Here is a 19,572-nt window from a genome sequence, read left to right on the forward strand (position 1 = left end):
CTAGCCAGACGGTGCAGGGACAGCAAGAAGAAAGTGATGGTGAAGACACAGCACTGTCACTTGATTTCACACTCCCAGCCACCAGCTCAGATACTGACACTCTGCATAATTTAGAGGATAGCACAGAGGTGAAATCTGCACAAGGTGAGATATCGGGCACGAGTGGCCTGCAGCCAGAGCAGAAGGCAAGGATAGCACAAGAGCCTCTCACCAGTGGGCGAAATCACACATGAGCTCTGCTGCTGAGGACTCAGATGAGCACTTTGATGGAGCAACCTACAGATCAATGCTGATGGGCATGCACAACAAAATGCTTGGTGCATTGGCAGGCTTGTCAGAAAGCTTGCATGCAATGTTCAGGAGCATGGAAGAGTCTAGCCCCAAATAGCACAGCTTGCTCAGAGCTCAGAGCCCATTCTTTCCAGTATGGAAGTGGTGGCCAACTCCATTAGCACATTTGCGGATCCAACCATGATGTACATCTGATAGCCAACGTTTCAGCTTTCATTACAGTAAAGCAGAAGCCACCCAACATCTGGGTGCTGCAGTGGAAGCTCAGCTTTCTGCCATGCAAGTTCAGAGTGCTGCCATCATGGCTGCAAATACCAGTATTCAAAGGGGCTTGCAGGGTGTCACATCAGTCCAGTAATCTGTCCTTTAACAGATCACTAAGACTGCTGAAGCACTGCCCTGGCGAAGTGGCAGTGACTCTGTGGAACACCAGCCTGCTGTCCTCTCTCAGGATGGCAGTATTCATCTTTCCATCACTTTGCCAGCGCTCTTGCTGTTGCCTTTCAGCCAGTCAGCCCAGACTGCTGCCACCCTTACTGAGTTAAGCCAGTGTGAAGCTGGGCCTTCTAGGACCAGAGCTGCCCAAGGTCATCCTGCAAGGCCATCTGCAGTCTCCCCAACTGAAAGTCAGCAGCCTTCTACCAGCCATGCTGCAGCCACTGGGGTAGCACTGAATAGGAGCACCAAGACAGGCAAAGGCACAAAGAAGAAAGGCACTAAGGGAATGCAGAAGGGTGATTAGTTGACTTTTGTATACGATATGGAATGATTTGATTTATAAATTTGGTTTGCAATGTTTATTTTGTGGTGGCTTCTATTTTTGCATCGTGGCCAAGCGGACGCTGTGATGGTCAGTGACAGAGGATAGGTAACATGTGGGACTGTTGGTGAATGGGGAATTGGGGTTGCGTTTACTGAGTTCTCCACAGACAACCCAGGCAGAAAGGGATTGTCTAAATTGCATCCTCTCCTCCTCATGCCCCTGCTCCTCAGCTGCTAGCCATGTAGCTGGTGGCAAGGTCTGTCCCCTCATAATGGTGAGGTAGTGCAGCATGCAGAAGATCATGACAATCTTGACGCCCATTGTTCCAAGTACTGCAGGGCTCCTCTAGCGTGGTCCAGGCAGTGGAAGAGTTGTTTCAGCATGCCAATGGTCGGCCTTATTGCATTTCATGTGGCAGCATGGGTTTCATTATATGTATACTGTGCACAAGTGCCTGGGTTGCACACGGGAGTCATCAGCCATGTCATCAGCAGATAGCCATTGGTTTGTCATGGTGGCTCAGTTGCAGCTGACACAACGGACTGCCACAGAATGAAGGCATTATGATTGCTGCCATGATTCACCGAGTTTGGTCACACAACAACTGACTGCTGTATAGGGCAGAGTTGACATGTGGTGCCTGCAAAGTGCTGTACTACAGTCAGTGACACCCTGCACCATGGGGAAGCCTGCAATCTTTGCAAAGCCAAGTGCTTGCTCCACATGTTTCTGTCCAGCAAAAGAGAATGCAATGAGATTATCTCTAAATGAATAGAGAGTATCAGTGACACAACAGTGAATGGAAACATGCGAGATGTTGCAAATATCTCCAACTCCAGCATAAAGGTTCATTGTGACAGTCTTCACAGCCACTGGCAATATGGTCCTTGTCCTGTTCTGTGGCTACAGCAAGTGGTAGATTTCAGTGAGGGCATCCTTTCTGAAGTCCAGATGTCTCAAATTGTTCGTCACTGAGGTGCAGGTTGGAAAATTGCATCTTAAACACCCTGGGTAGATATAGACTCCAGCTGAAAGCCCTTCCTCCCCCTCCTCCTTCTCTTCCCATAGCTTGTCCTGCTCTACATGCTCTCTGCTCATTCTCCAAGTCATGCTGTATTCCAAGGGGAATACCTACTAGTGTACACATGTCTGAGAGCGTTTGTTGAGCAAAAGCTCAAAGCTCCCTGTCGACTTTTGCAATGGGAAACAACTCTAGAAAGCTTTAGAGCGTGTGCAGTGAACACCCACAGGAAGTAGCAGAGTAGGCAGATAGTTTTGGAGTTCAAAGCTCCAGCTAACACTGTCTCTTAATCATGCACGGCTGAACATACATTCAGCAGCAGGAAGGACCCCCTACCAATGCATTTTAAAGGGATCATTAACTACTTACGAATTTCATGCCAGTATGTATGTAACAAGGATATAGTGGAACACGTATTTCCATTTTTCATAAATCTGTTTTTTAAAGATTTTTCCTTGACTGCACTATTAATTCCCATTATCAAAAGATACTCCTGAAGAAGGATGCAATGTGGTGGAATCACAATACTGAATGCTGTAGTGTGGTGCAATATGGCATCATGCCTTTAGTTTCAGTCTCCAATTTTCTTTCCTTCCTTGTGGGAGGCACCAAAAGCAGGACAGTTCAAAAAGGAGAGAAAATGGTGCAGAGTTACTAATCTTACTGTTACACACCCTTAGTGCTTGGTTTCACAATGGTGATGACAGAGTCTTGGCAACAGGTTATCTGAGGAATGGAGTGTGGCATGATGATACCCAGAAAGGGGAAAAGAGGCAATAATATTTTAAAACAAATAAGACAGAAAGCTTTTTCACACAGATTGGAGGAGGGTTTTCTTTCTAAATAAATGTGCACATAGCAGTTAGATGGAAGCTAGAAAAAGTCTGATTGTTTCTTGAACTGGGCTCATTGTTAGAAGCAAAGCATTAATCTTTCTGAGTGCATGCACAGGTTTGAGGTGTCAAAATGCCTATCTTTATGAATAAAATTAGCAAATTCAATTCTATATTTACATTTAACTCACTCAGTGCCTTTTGTTACAGAGCCCTCATTTAATATGACGTGGTAACAGGATGCAGTATTTGAACACAAACTGCTTATTCACTACAGAACATAATAAATAATGGCATTCTCATTATTATTTTACCCTCTCAATCACCCGTGTCATTGATCCTTCCTCTCCCTAGGCCTCTTTTAAAAATAGCATAAAAATAGTAATTCCTTCTAACCTCCGAAGTAACAGCTTGAAAATCTGTGTGTTGGATTTAGGATCCACCTTGCTTTTCACACAAAGCTTTGGTGTGTATATATTTTGAACTATATAAGTTTAAAATAGAAACTGTCCTCATCAGACCACCAGCTAAGATGTCTGGAGAAAAGCAGGCCAGTTTGTTGATCTGATAACTGTTCAGATAAGGGGAGACCGAGTTTGTATGAAGAAACAGATTAGTATTTCCTTAGTAATGGAGGAGTAAATTTCCATCTACAGTGCTGAGCTTTATGCACCAAAAGTGCATTTTCTTTGTTCTCAAAATGTCAAAATGGCCAGCATTTATTTTCCATTCCTAGTTGCCTTGAGAAGGTAATGGTGGGGCTTCTTACGGATTTTGTTTTACAAGTGAGTTGATTGCAAGACCACTTCAAAGGGCACTAAATGTCAAATCACATGATGTAGACAAGAGCCAGACCTGGTAGAGGTGATAGATTTCCATCCCTGTGAAAGATATTAGTGAGCTAGTTCGGTTTTTACAACAATCAGCAGTTTTCATGGTAATTTTTTCTAACGCTAGTCCTCAAATTACCAGATTTGTTGAATTAATTTTCACAACTTGCAATGGTAGGTTTTGAACTCACAGCGCAGGATTTTACCTTGAGGTTCAGGACCCCAACATCGGGACCAAATGGGAGTCCTGAAACCTGCACTTGCAGACAACAGGACTGGCTCAGCAATTTTACCGGAGGTGGCCTCCTAATTAGCTGCCTCCAGGCTCACTGTCCAATTAAGGATGGTGGACAGGATGCAGATGCTGCAGGCCCAATCAGAAGGCTGGCTGATCTGAAGCCTTGGCAGTCCCACCAGGAGTGGTGGGCGCTGCTGGACCAGGTCAGGAATTGAGAGGGCATCTCAACTTGGAGCTGCCCTCAAAGAGGTAAGTAAAAAATTTAAAATCTGAAGGGAGGCCCCTCCAGATGACCCACTGGGGCTACAGGTGCAGCCTTCTCTACCCGTGGTTCCCTCTTTGGGGCATGGAGCCTCCAGCTCCGATGGTCCCCCCGGACAACTGCAGAGAGGCCGCCTCCATGAAGCTAACGGCCTCCCTACGTGGCAGGGGCTACTCCATTGCTGGCAAAATGCCGGTGGGCCAGGAAAATCGGCCTTAAGAGGGCCTTTTTAATTATTTAAACATCCTCGGCGGCGGGACTGCGCGGAGAGCCATCCCGAAGCGGCTCTCCTCTGCTTTCCCAGCACCAATCACGCACTCCACACCCCCCAACCCCACACGTCCAGCCCACCACCCCAGTGCCAGGAAAACCTTTCCCACAGCTTTAGTTTCAAGGGTAAGAAAATCATGCAGGATGCACAGCCGAATTCCCAATATGAAAGCTTTATCGTACCGTTGCTAGGTGTCATTACTCATCTGGCCAGCTTCTACCTTTGAGCTTGTTCTGATTTTGATTGATATTTCTGTATCCAATGACAGCTCAGGCTGGGAATAAATATGAGAGCAGCTGGCAATTGTTTCAATTCAAGCGACTCATCCACCTAGCTGCACATCACAGCAGTGAACTGAAACGTCATGGTACAGATTGCCCACGTATGCCCTACAACTTTAATTAAAGAACTCTGAAAGGGACTAAGAAACCTGAACTGAATTGTTATACTCAGTGCATAAAATGCTTTAACGTATCAGCAGTATTGCCATCTAATCTGCTGATTTATTCTTGCTTCTGTAAACATTTATTTGCCACATAAATTTATTTACTGGTTTAGCCTGAACAACATGGTCTGCAATATGTTTTTTTTTGTCCATCAATTCAGAGAGTGCTATCCCAAACTATTTCTGTTACATGCCCCAGCACTATAAAAGTTATAAGTTTTAAGTTTTAGCTCATAGTAAGTTCAAACTTAGCTATGGACATTCATGTTTATGGTAAATATGGATAGATGATTGGAAAGAAACCTCAATTGTGGCAATCTGCATTAGTGTACTAAAATGCCTGCTGTATAAAACAACAAATATGGGAGAAGTGTGTCTATTTCACTTCCTTTTAAAAATTCAGTGTCTTGTGTCACGCAATGATTAATCTAAACATTTGTTCTATTTGTACATCATAGATCAATAGATGAAAATTGTTTCTAAACCTCTTTTTATAAACCCATCCTCTATCTTAATAGTAAGGTGGTAATAGTAATGGTATTAAACCTCAGAAGTTGCCAGCATGATCTGAGTGCAGCTGAACAGAATGGCTCACCCTGGCAGATCACTGCTGCACGTTCACTGGTTGTACATTTACCAGTCCTTCTGATATCACAGTCCTGCAGTGTCATCTCATCTCCCTTGCACTGAATGTGAGAAACTGCTTGTGGAGTAGGTTGCTGACTCACATCAACCCTGAAAAAAAAAGAAGCCACAGTTAATTCCCAGTACCATAAAACTGTCCATCACAAACTGCTTTATTACACAATATTAGGGCTCATGGGATTGGAGGTAATATATTAGCATGGACTGAGGAGTGGTTGACAGACAGAAAACAAGGAGTATGAATAGATGGGTCATTTTCAGATTGTCAGGCAATAACTAGCAGGGTACTGCAAGGATCAGTGCTCGGGCCTCAGCTATTTGCAATCTATATTAATAATTTAGATGAGGGACCGGGTATAATATATCCAAGTTTGCTGATAATAGAAAGTTAGATGTGGAAGTAAGCTGTGAGGAGAACGCAAAGAGGCTGCAAAATGAGTTAGACAGGTTACGTGAGTGGGCAACAACGCGGCAGATGGAATATCATGCTGGGAAGTGTGAAGTAATCCACTTTGGAAAGAAAAAAAAAGTAAAATACTTCTTAAAAGATGAGAGACTGGGAAATGTTGGTATTCAGAGGGATTTGGGTATCCTTGTATACAATCACAGAAAGTTAACATGCAGTTACTACAAGCAATTAGGAAAGCAAATAGTATGTTAGCCTTTATTACAAAGGGATTGGAAAGCAGTCTTACTGCAATTATATAGGGCCTTGATGAGATGACACCTGGAGTACTGTGTACAGTTTTGGTCTCCTTAACTAGAGGGAATGAAACAAAAGTCCACTATACTGATTCTTGGGATGAGGGGACTGTCCTATGAGGAGAGATTAAATAGAAAAGGCCTGCATTCCCCAGAGTTTAGAAGAATGAGAGGTGATCTCATTGAAACATAAAAAATTCTTAAGGGGTTTGACAGGGTAGATGCTGGGAGGATGTTTCCCCTAGCTGGGGAATCACCGTTTTAGAATAAATGGGTCGGCGTTTTGGACTGAGATGAGAAGTTTCTTCACACAGAATATTGAGAATCTTCGGAACTCTCTACCCCAGATGGCTGTGCATGCTCAGTCGTTGAGTATATTCAAGACTGAGATCAATATATTTTTGGACTCTAAAAGAATCAAAGATTATAGGGATAGTGCAGGAAAGTGGAGTTGAGATTGAAGATCAGCCATAATTTTATTGAATGGCAGAGCAGGCTCAAAGGATCAAATGGTCTACTCCTATTCCTATTTGGTATGCTCTGATGTGCTTATGCTTTAAATTTTCCCTTCTCTGTGTTAATGTTTTGTCTTGGATGAGAAAAAAATTGTGCTCACCAAGGTGAATGGTATCAGTCATGAGACAAGAATTTTTTTTAATTAAATGCACTAGTATCAGCATGAAGCATTTTGTTCTACCCCAGAAAGTGTCTTTGTCTCAACCTCAGCAGATCACTCACCCTGTACCAGTGTGATATTTCAAATGCCTGCATCATATCCCTGTTGCCATCCCTGTGAGTGACCATAGCTAGAAGCAACTATGTGCAAATCTGGTGAAGCCAGGATCAGATTTGACTGCCAGTCACTCCACAAAAAAACTGCCTGCCAACAGTGTTGATGCTCACGCTGTGACTCAAGTGGATTGTCAGTGGATGGTTAACACCTATCAAACCATACCACAACAAGGAGTCAATTGCTTCCACAGAGAAGAGTAGAAAATCAATGGAGTAAAAATAAACCATCCAATTATTTCTCTGCAACTTAATACTTTATATTAAACTGTATTTTCATGTCTAGTTTGATCCCTCAGTACAATACTGGGGGGGAGTTTAATACTGAAGGTGCCAGAGACATTAAACTGAAGCCTCATTTGCCAATTCCACTGAGGCAGATAAACTCAGAAGATCTCACGGCACTATTTATCAAAAGGCAAGGTGTTTCTTCTATTGTCCTGGCCCCCATTCTTTTCTCAACCAACACTGACAAATAAATAAATTGATCTTTCATCTTATTGCTGATTGTGGGATCTTGCTGTGTGGGAATTGGCTGCCATATTTGCCCAACAACAATGACTACATTTCAAGAAATAATTCACTGAATGTGAAGCACTTTGGAATGTCATGACGACATAATAGCATTCTATATAAATGTACATTCTTTCTTTCAATTTGCAAAAATTAGTGTCCTTCCATATTGCAAGGGAAAATAGAGCCACAGTATTAAAACATTATGCTGGAGGTGGAAGGTCCCTTAGGATTTGTACAACTCTTGTAACTTAAGACTCCTTTAACAAATATTTTTTTTTCCAAATGATACTTTTGTTGTGGAACGTCAGATTTATATCATCAACCTGTTTTATCTCCCTTCAGTGGGAAGTTTTCGAGAAAGGTAAATTCCTAAAATGACCACAAATAATCTGCTCATTAACCTCTGATGAGAAGCTAACATGTTGGAAGCAGCAGTGAGCTTATGTTACTGTATCACAACCCTTTAAGTAAAGTAGATTCTGTGCTAGCGCAAAAGTGAAACAGTTAGGGCCTAGTGTTCATTTCTACTTAATTTGGACTGTTTAGAATACTACTATGTGAGGGTAAGTATGCATGTGTGTAGAGTGAGTAGGTTGGTCATTCAAAGTACGACTTATTGGGGCCTAAATCTTTTCGTGCGATTCAGCAGCATGCAGCATACACCACAAATTCATCCTCAGCCTCACCATCATAATTCAGGCAAGCTGGAGGCACAACTCACTTATCAGGACCCAATCAATTTTAGTCAGTACCATAATAAAAGCAAAATACTGCGAATGCTGCTACCTCCTGTAAGGACTCCATTCCATTCTCCCAGTTTCTCTGTCTCCGACGCATCTGCTCTGATGATGCTACCTTCCATGACGGTGCTTCTGATATGACCTCCTTTTTCCTCAACCGAGGATTTCCCCCCACTGTGTTTGACAGGGCCCTCAACCGTGTCCGACCCATTCCCCGCACCTCTACCCTCACCCCGTCCCCTCCCTCCCAGAACCGTGACAGGGTTCCCCTTGTCCTCACTTTTCACCCCATCAGCCTCCATATCCAAAGGATCATCCTCTGCCATTTCCGCCACCTCCAGCGTGATGCCACTACCAGTCACATCTTCCCCTCCCTTCCCCTGTCAGCATTCCGAAGGGATCATTCCCTCCGCCACACCCTGGTCCACTCCTCCATTACCCCCACCACCCCGTCCCCGTCCCATGGCACCTTCCCCTGCAATCGCAGGAGGTGTAATACCTGCCCATTTACCTCCTCTCTCCTCACTATCCCAGGCCCCAAACACTCCTTTCAGGTGAAGCAGCAATTTACTTGTACTTCTTTCAATGTAGTATACTGTATTCGCTGCTCACAGTGTGGTCTCCTCTACATTGGGGAGACTAAGCGCAGACTGGGTGACCGCTTTGCGGAACATCTCCGCTCAGTCCGCAAGCAGGACCCTGAGCTTCCGGTTGCTTGCCATTTCAACACTCCCCCCTGCTCTCATGCTCACATCTCTGTCCTGGGATTGCTGCAGTGTTCCAGTGAACATCAACGCAAGCTAGAGGAACAGCATCTCATTTACCGATTAGGCACACTACAGCCTGCCGGACTGAACATTGAGTTCAATAATTTCAGAGTATGACAGCCCCCCATTTTACTTTCATTTTTAGTTATTTTTTTCTTCCTTTTTTTTACATTCTTTTTTACATTTTTTACAATCTTTTTTTTGCATTTATTTCATTTCATCTTAGTTTGTTCAGTTTGCTTACCCACTGTTTTTTTTCAGGTTTGCACTTGCTGCTGTTCAATATTCAGTGTATTAACACCTAATCTGTACTAATGCTTTGTCTTTCAACACACCATTAACATATTGTTTGCCTTTGCTCCGTGACCTTTTGGTCAGCTATGTGGCCTGGTCCAATCTAGACCTCCTTTGTTATCTCTTGCCCCACCCCCACCTCACTTGCTTATAACCTGTGACTTTTCTAATATTTGTCAGTTCCGAAGAAGGGTCACTGACCCGAAGCGTTAACTCTGCTTCTCTTTTCACAGATGCTGCCAGACCTGCTGAGTGGTTCCAGCATTTCTTGTTTCTAGTCAGTACCATGGCCTATTGGTAAGTCCAGATCGTAAGCCCCAAGAAAGGCAAAACAATTTAATAAACTAATTTCAGTCCAGCTCTGAAATGGATGCAAAGGCCTCATTCAAGCCACCAGGGCTGCCTAAAAAAAGGGCCCTGACCAATTTTGCATTCAGCTGAATGCCCATATTGATTAGGCTCAGGCCTCTGTCCTGCTAATCTGGTCATTTTTGCATATGTTTCATCGCTGGAAGACAGGCACAATAATGGAGAATTAGACCCCACTCAGTTTATAAAGGAAAACTATTGTAATAAATCCAATGTCAGTCCTCATACTTCTATGATGATAACAGCTCTGAGGTTGGAAAAGTTAGGCTATATCAGTTTCTATGTATGTTGGAAGCAAACATATATAGGCTGCATTTTATAAGGCAGCCCGCCCATGTGGGTCACACGTCAAACAGCTGCCACAACCTCACGCGCGGCGGCTTATTTAAATAGCTAGGGTGGGCCTGTGCATAGGCGCTGACGCCATTTTTAAATGGCTGTCAGCCGTACTGGCTTATTAAAATATTTAATGATAGATGGAATAAAATTAAATGAATACATTTATTTTGCCCCTCTCCCACCCCCAATAAAAATTAAATTAATTATTTGCCCTTCCCCCCCAAAACACTTACCTTTACCATCTGACCTTCCCCCCGCAATCTGCACAAAGTTTAAACGACAACCCTTCCCACCATCCTCTACCATGACGTTAATTTGACCCTGCCCCGCACCGCCTCCCCCTCCCCGGACTGATAAACCTAACTCTTTCCCCCTCCCCACCAGTGTTGCGCCTTGATTCCCCGGACGGGAATCCAAAGGCGTGGGAGTGCCGGCCACCAGGCCGAAGATCACAGCGGCCATCAAGAGGCGAAGTATGTTTAAATTAATGAATTTAATTGATTTGAATATTCAAATTGTGATCCTGCCACCCAGTGGATTGGGCCGGGCCCTGCTGGCATCGAGGACCATGGCGGGCCTCATCCAGGGCCATCTTCAGGACCCCCCCCACCCCCGCCACGATGCCAACGTCGAGGGCGCCTTAAAATCCAGATGTGTGAAAAAACTAATTGAGCTAACATCTCCCAAAATTTACACAAGATCTCCAGTATTAGTTCCGCAAATTCAAACAATAAAATAGATCTTTCATGTACAACACTCAACATTTACAATGCACATATCTTATTTACCTTGTGGCTAACGCTGGTCCAGCGAAGCCGAGCTGACGGCATACCACCATGGCATCTGTATTGGCCCACTGTTTAGCACATATTCCTCCCCAGAGCCCATCAGACACAAATTCTATTACACCATTATATTTATTCTTTCCTCCAACCAGATGGATATAACCTACAGGTAGCAGAGACAGAGAGAGCAAGAAAATGAGCATATCCGCAGCTTCAGGTCCTAATAAATTAGTTGGCAGCTTCTAAGTTTTGGATAAAAAAGATTAACTCCAAATTCTATAATTTGTACTTCAACAAACAAAAGGTTTGCTGAAGTCCATTAAAATACCATTTACCTGCTGGGATTTGAAAAGTGCTGAACTGAGCTGAAAATCCCTCTAGTTCCATTGAGGAGTCAGACCTCATTGTGATGGTCATTGTGTTGGAAGAGCCCTGGAGCTGTGCTGGCACTTCAGATCCACAGAATCTGATTCAATTGAGTTGAATAGGAAAAGCAGAATTTTAATTTGCAGCTAATACCTTAGTATAAGTAAACAGCAATAATTAATAAAAGTTGTATCACATTTAATTTTTAACCTACTCATACAATGCCAAAATGATTGGTTCCAACTTTTTAAAAAATGTGTTCTTGTGACGTGGACATCATTGATAACATAGAATTTATTACCCACCCTTAATTGCCCTGTGGCCAAGCATCAACCATGTTCCACGGGATTGGAGTTGCATGTAAGCTAAACCAGCAGTTCCCTTCTTGAAAGACATTAGTCAACCAGTTGGGCTTTTACAACAATTGAGCAGTTTTTATGATCATTTTCTAATGCCAATCCACAAATTGTCAAATTATTAAATTCAATTTCATATCTTGCTGCAATGTGATTTCAATTCATAGATTTTAAGCAGCTTTTGATGCTGTGATCGGTGGTGGGGGGAGGGGCGCCTGGGTGGTGGGGGGGGCCTGAAGATAGCTCCAGATGAGGCTCGCCACGGACCTCGTCGCCGGCAGGGCCCGACCCGATCCTCCCGACGGCGGTGAGGATCCGTGGCGGCCCTCCCCGCCGTTGGGCAACGGGACCACAACTTTAATATTTAAATCAATAAAATTAATTAATTTACCTGCACTTACCTTAGGTCCTGAGGGCCCGCTGCGATCTTTGGCGCAGCAGCCGGCTCTCCCGCGCCTTCATATACCCATCCGGGGAGACGAGGCACGACACGAGTGGGGAGGGGGAGGAGGTAAATTTATCAGTGTGGGGCGGGGGGATGGGGTCAAATTAACATCATGGGTGCAGGGGACGGTGGGAAGAGTTGAACCTTAAACTTCGTGCAGTTTTGTGGGGAGAAGGTCAGATTTAAAAGGTAAGTGTTTTGGGGGAGAAGGGCGAATAGTTATTGTAATTGTTATTGGGGGCTGGGAAAGGGGCAAATGAAATGTATTTATTTAATTTTGGTGTATATTTCTTTAAATATTTAAATAAGCCGGCAGGGCTGACTGCCCTTTAAAAATGGCACGAGCGCCTGCGCGCTGCCGGCCCCTCCACAAGATTGACGGTGGGCTCATAGAATCCAGTCCATAGCCTCTGAGTTGCTAATCCAGCACCACAACCATTAGGCTGCTGCACAAAAGGTTGCTGTAGCTACAGGTGCGAATGATGTTGCTTGAGAAATATTAAGCATGAAACATTTAAAAAGCGGTTCAATACAGGAGAGGTTATTAGCAAATTCATAAATTTCTCATGACAAACAAGTGTTCCCTTCACATATTGGGCTGAAATTTATACTCCCACTGCTGAAATCGGCAACAGGCGAAAACAATGGCGGCCTCTGTGCGGGACACGTGTCGCGGAGCCGCTGCGCTATTAAGCGCAGGGGCTCATTTAAATAGCTGGTGCGGGCCGCTCCCCCCCAACCCCCGATGATGTGGAGGGGGCGGGCTGTCCGTCCCCGACAATGATGTCAGCTGCCTGTGCGCAGGCGCTGGCGCCATTTTTAAAGGGCTTCAAGCTCTGCCGTTCTATTTAAATGTTTAAAGAGACACTGATTTTAAAAAATTAAATAAATTTATCTTGCCCCTCTCCCACCCCCCCCCCCCCCAATAACTATAGAATTAATTATTTGCCCTGTTTCCCTCACAAAACACTTCGCTCGTCCACCTGACCTTCCCCCGCCAAAGTGCATAAACTTTACACTAAAACCCTTCCCACTATCCCCTACACCAATGATATGACTTTGACCCTGCTCCCCGCACCCCCACCACTCCCACACTGAGCAACTTACCTCCTCCCTCCTCCCCACCAGTGTTCCACCTCGGTTCCCCAGACAGGGATCCAAAGGCACAGGAGTGCCAGCCACTGGCACGCAGATCGCAAAGGGACAGACAGCGGGAGCATATTAATTTACTTATTTTAATTCATTTAAATATTTAAATGGGGCACCCATCGCCGAGCAGCGGGGGTGGGGATGCCGCTACGAGGCCTCGCCGCCGCCGGCAATATGAGGCAGGGCCTTCCCGGCATAGAGGTTCATGGCAGCCCTCTCCTGGAGACATTTTCCACCCCTACCGGCACCCCCCACCCCTACCCTCGATGTCGGGGGTTCTGTAAAATTCAGCCCATTGCAATCATGCAGAACACAACATGACTCCTCTCACCGACATTCCTTTTACAGAAATTATTTATTTTCTTACATTGCTTAATTATTTATTTTTAGCACACCTGTGAGGTGTCTTATAGACCTCTATGTTTACAATTCGTAATTACCAGTGGTTACCTGCCCATTTCCACTTTGCCGGGTCCTTTGCCATCATAAACAACCACATAATCATACTTGCATGTTCTGTGTTCTTCGATAAACAATGAAGTAAAATCCAAATGGATGAGATATCCAGGAGGAGCTTCAATCTCCCAGGTGCAGTCCATGTCACTCGGGTAGGATTGTGGATAATGTGGTGTCTGAAATCTTCCTTCAGTTTGTCTCATTACACCACCACATGAATCTAACAGGAAGCACAGGGCACTAGGACATATACAGTTTGCTTACTGGTACAATCCATCACATTCTGCACATTATGAACAATTTAACAGTAATCCATTATACTCAAAATGATATACTGGAAGTAATTATCACTGAACAATGACAGCTTTAATACCATACCAAATAACAGGATCCCAAATTGGTCCTGCACTTTCTTATTAAAACTTCTGTGATCCAGAATTTACTTACTTTATCTGAGGAACGTAATCTTTATGGATTATTGAATCCAATAATATTTTAATAGAATTGTCCAAATGATTTGGTGGAAATGGTGAAGAATAAGCAAAACCTCTGGGAGCAATTTGGATATTATAGGTAGGAAGTTTCTCATCAGGATTCCACATTCATTAATTTGTAACCCTGCAGGATCAGTTGTAAACCAAATGATGTTTATATGTGCTGTGGAATTTGATTGGTGCAACCTTGGTTGGGTACTTTACAATTAAAACCAAATACGTTTAATGATTTCATTTATTTTTAAATAAACCTTTACTTACCTAAAGTTACAAATGAGGAATTTGATGCAAGTACATTGTCTCCTTTTGGCAGTTTTTCTGTCGTGACAACAGGAGAGGCTAATGTGGCCAGCAGATGAAGATTGAATGGCCCATTTGCTGCAGGTATTTGCACAGTAACAGGACTTAGTGATGAAGCAGCTGAGGACAAAAGCTCAGTGACTTCTTCTGTGATGTTGGCAACATGTGTTGCATCCAATGAGGAAAAGATCTCCACACCTGTCAAACGTGTCACAGAATATTGACTAGTTTCCTCTTTCGGTAATGGACCCCCTTCCATGTCTTTTACTGTCTGGTCTCCAAGTGTTCCTAAGGATGTGTCTGAAATATCTTCATTGACATCTTCAGAAGAGTTTTGTCTCATTATACTCTTTTCACTCAGTCTGAATGATGGCTCGAGGGTGTCAGCAATAGTTGTAACTGCCTGGAGTATACCTGTACCTTTGCCTACTAAAGGCTGAACTTTGCCATCGTTTCTGATCATATGTAAATAACTGTTAGTGGTTGTTACACTGACAGGAGCTTTATCTTCTGCATTCGAGGTGACATACTGTTGTACATCACCTGGGGAATGTATGATTGTCTGAAGAAGACTATCTTTGTTCAGGGTTTCTTTTTGATGGGCCAGATTCCCTTGCATTTTCCTTGCATCTCCACTGGAAGTGGTTGGTTGAAATGTTCTTTCTCCACTGGATATGGTAGATTCCATCCTTTCACTCTCTGTGGATTGCTGAAATTTACCTAAGGGTACGGTTATTCTGGACAGAAGTGAATCTGCTGTTAGCACTGGTTCAAATGTGTGACCTATACTGTAATCAATTGGTTGGACTGTATTTATTTCACTGATTGCATTTAGCTGTGCATTTCTTTCTGTACTAACTGTTTCTTGTGATTCTATATTGTGGATAATAGGTGTATATAGCTTAATCCCATTATTCACTCTGGATCCAAATAATTCTTCTTCATTATTGTTTACAATGAGGCTTGATTTTATATTTACTTTCCCCAGTTGGTCTATGCTGGCCACTGCTGCTTGTGAAAAGCCCTTTGCTTTGAATGTAACAGGCTCTACACTTATGCCTGTAGTGGATGTCCCTGGAGAAGCTACTTCATCTAGACTAGATGTAGCCAGCTGTACTTGTTTATCTACACTTTGTGGAAGATCTGTACCAGATATCTGATGGGCTGCATTATCCTTAGCAACCTTTCCCAAAAGCTTTCTCTCTTTTGTGTTAACTTTATCTCGTTGACCTACTTCCCCTTCAGTATAATATTCCTCTATTTGAAAAGACAAATCTGATTTGACACTTTTCCTCATGTCTGTAACAGACTTCTCCAAGTTCAACAATGAATGTGTATTGTTAATTGCATCATTATGCTGATTTTTCCACTCCCTATCACTTGAATTTGATGAAGAGAACTGTCCTAATCTGTTCAAAGTGTTCCCTTTGAATTTTAAGACAGATTCATGATCTGGATCCTTTGTGTCAGTAATAGTATCCTTTAAGGGTAGCCCTGGTGTCACAGTGCTAATGACAGATGAAGAAATCTCAGTTTCAAATGTATTTGTCACTGGTGTTCTTAATTTATCAACAGCTTTTGTTGAGACGCTTGTAACTGGTGATATTTGAGATGAAGACTTTTGTTTTCCTGTCACCAAATGCACGTTTGGTTGCACAGTTTGACTTGTAGTCACAGAGTTGGCTATATATTTAGCAGATTCAAGAATCACTGCCGAGATACTTACCGCCATATACTCTTGCTGATCGTCATGAACTGATGAAGAATGTTTTAATAATTGTTTAGTAAATTCTGTGGATGTCAATTCATTCAAACTACCTTGTTTGCTTTCAAATATGGCTTTCTCATCATGGTCATTAAGTAAAAATGAATTTGCTAAGTATGAATGAGTATTGCTTTGAAATTTGTTTGAAAGATCTGGGCTTTCTAGACCTGCCTCTGTCACATTACCTTTCCCAAGGAGAGTTTGTTTGGGGAGTTGATGTATGACAGTGGTTATTTCATGCTGATATGATGTGCTCATGTAGGGAATACCTCCTTTATCAGGGCTACTTTTGTGATTAAGTGAAGCTTGAGGTGGTTTAAGGTCTTCATTTTCTGAATCATTATCTCTTTTAGAAGTTTTAGGTTCATTAACAGTCACATTCCAAATGTGTAACAACTCTGCAGTTATTTCAGAGGAGGTTGTGGTTGAATTGCTTGTGATTTTTGAATAGTATTCTTCTTTGGTCTCATTAGTAAAGTTGTCCATTATTTCAAATTTAGACCAATTTACACTTAATTGAGAAGCTGCAATAACTTTATCTCTTTCTTCTGTATGAAATGGATGCCTACTGTTTGAACTTGTAACAGAGTTCTCAGTCAAAAACGATTTTATCAATTCCTTCATGTTGTCTGTTTCTGAACCGTTGATGGAGGAGGCAGTTGAAGTTTCTGCAAAAGTGACATAAGCTGAAGTTGTTTCTGAGTCATATGGATCCTTAGTATGTTCGCTATGAAAGCCGGGTATTATTGCATTTGAGAACTGAATTGTTTTGTTTTTATACTTATGGATCTGGGTCAGATCCGGTTCAGCAATTTCTTGTTTCTTGGAAACATTCTTCCATGAGGAAGGTACTGTTGCGCCAAATAACAGATTCATTGATTTGTGGTTAGAAGTTTTGTGTTCCAGCTGTAGTGATTTATTATAAGCAGAACACTCATCATCAAGTTTATAACAATACACATCCCATTTTTCCAGAAGGTTCTTCCTGACTCCATATGATATAATGCCGACTCTGTTTTGACCACAATTCCAGTTTCTGTGTATCCTGGGATAAGCTACTTCTCCTGATGAAATCCAACCTGCTCTGCATCCCTCGAGCCCAGCTAGGTAGGCAGTGTGAAGTTGATTCCTAGTTGCCACCACAGCTCCAAAGTCTTGCTCACAAGCCAGCTTAGCAGCTGTGAAAGTCAGTGAATATCGAATCCGCTGATCGTAATGAAAAACACCATTTAGACGCCCTACAGAAGAGAAAGCATGTGGTTTAAAAATATTAAGGCTGAGAAAAATGTTATAGTTTAACACATCTCTTTAAGGGACATTTACTGTCACCAGTTTTTCATGATTCTGTTCTACAGTTAATTCTCGTCATGGTCCTGGTTGTTTTATTATGTACATTAATGGTTTTCAACATTAACTGTGAAGAAACAAAGAAAAAATTTAAATGATGTATACGAAATAGACATCTTTAAATAATGGACACCAATTACAAATCAAGACTCCTGTTCATATTACGCAGTCATACATATGTAAAATACATACAGGATGTCATGTTATTGTATTTATCCCATGAGTAAGCAACAGCTTAAAAACTCATGAGTGGCACAGTTGGAAAGCAGTTTATGATGATCTTGTTCCAGTGTGAGAAGGCAGTGTTACGTATAAAGTGTTCAATTCATATTACACAATGGTAACATTTTTTAGTATTTATTTCCCTATGGATCTGCCTTTACTTTTCAAATATAGAATGAGTACATTAATACTTCACAGGATGTCAGGCAGGATTGTGTTCAGATGATTCTTGTCATACTTGTGCTTTTATCACATCAACCCGAGTATAAATGAATTTCAGAACAGGCATACTCACAAAGTCTCACACACACTTATACATAAATATGGTTGGATACTGTAAGAGTAAGGCATATATAGGTAGGAAAATAATAATTGAATTGTCCAATAAGTTACTTGTAAATTATTAATTTGATAAATTGATGTAACAAACTGCTGTAAGTAGAATGCCACAGATGGCAGTATAATATTTCTTTGGTGAGGTATTTTCAAGTAAAGATTTATTTAGCATTGTATCAAAGGGTTGTTACTGGCCAGAATATGTAAATAGTCTATGAGTGTCATCACAGGAAGTGATGTAACAGAATTTGTACAGAACCTCGTGTAGAGTGTAAGTGGAAGCCATAGATGTCAGACGTATGTAAATAAATTCCTGTTCCTGTAACCATCAATCTTAGATATTCTGTTCTCAGCCTTAATAGTATTAGAATATTACATGGTGGCACTGGTAAACTGAAGAAAATATGGAAAAATCACTGCCCTTACCGGAGAGCTTCAAAAAGTAACGAGACAGAACTAAGTAGAGGTATGTCCAAAATGGGTCTGAAGGTTTGCTAGATACTGTACTGCTTAGGGTCTTTCACAAGTCAGACAAGGAGCAGGTCAGCATGTTATTATATGCCATAGATGAGTGTGCAGATGACATCCTCATAGCACAGGGCATAGACGAAGAAAATACTATGCACGCAAGGTCATTAAGGCTCTGGAGTCTTACTTTAATGTAAGGAAAAACGTAATCGTCGAGTACACCAAATTCAGTAAGCGTTTTAACAGAAGAGAGAACAGAGTATTGATTCATTTATCAATGACTTATATAAACTGGCTGAAGATTGCGAATACGGCAGTTTATAGGAAGAGTTAATTCCAGATAGGATTGTGGTTGGAGTGGGGAGATGAGGCTCTCTCAGATTATCTGCAGTTGAGAGATGATCTTACACTATCCAAGGTGATTCAGTTAAGCAGGCAAGGAGAGGTTAGGAAATGTAACCGTATTGTTGTTCAAGGGGACAGGGAGAGTCCAATTTCGAAAGTAGCAGACTTCATTGAATACTTAAAGAAAGCAAAAGCGAAAAATGGCAATCAAAGACAGGAAAGTCGGGAGCAGCATCTGGAGGCAGGAGCATCTCATTGCACTAAGTATGATCGAGTGACACACTGGTGGGAAAATTGCCCTGCCAGAGAAGCTGAGTGTCCCGTATGTAAAAAGAGGGGCACTTCCAATTGGTATGCCGCAGCAAGAAACCAGGGCTGAAAAATGTAAAAGAGAAATACAAGGAAAATAAAAAAATTAACAAAGTACAGGATTACAATGTATTGAATTACCGTTTCTAGGAGAAATCTAGGAGCAACTGAAGATTCCTGGAAGCAGAGATTCTTGTCGGAGGCTATCAGACAAGATTTAAACTGGACACTGGAGCAGCAGTTTTAGTACTGGCAGACACAGAACTGTAGCTGAAGATAAGCATTAATCCTACAGGTAAAAACTGTATGGAGCT

At 42.4% G+C, this 19,572-nt stretch overlaps 1 protein-coding gene across 2 annotated transcripts in view; it reads right to left on the minus strand.

Moving 5' to 3' along the window:
- LOC137346572 (uncharacterized) overlaps positions 1–19,572 on the minus strand; it is a 76,661-nt gene that overhangs the window by 33,028 nt on the left and 24,061 nt on the right. For both annotated transcript variants that reach the window (XM_068010090.1, XM_068010097.1), the window contains exons 3-7: positions 14,428–17,469; positions 13,667–13,892; positions 11,236–11,366; positions 10,904–11,063; positions 5,550–5,689 (exon numbers count right to left, since the gene is read on the minus strand). In XM_068010090.1, coding sequence (XP_067866191.1) covers positions 5,550–5,689; positions 10,904–11,063; positions 11,236–11,366; positions 13,667–13,892; positions 14,428–17,469 — 3,699 coding nt within the window. The remainder of the gene's footprint in view (positions 1–5,549; positions 5,690–10,903; positions 11,064–11,235; positions 11,367–13,666; positions 13,893–14,427; positions 17,470–19,572) is intronic.

The sequence above is a fragment of the Heterodontus francisci genome, chromosome 2 (genome assembly GCF_036365525.1).
Source record: "Heterodontus francisci isolate sHetFra1 chromosome 2, sHetFra1.hap1, whole genome shotgun sequence".
NCBI classification, from domain to species: Eukaryota; Metazoa; Chordata; class Chondrichthyes; order Heterodontiformes; family Heterodontidae; genus Heterodontus; species Heterodontus francisci.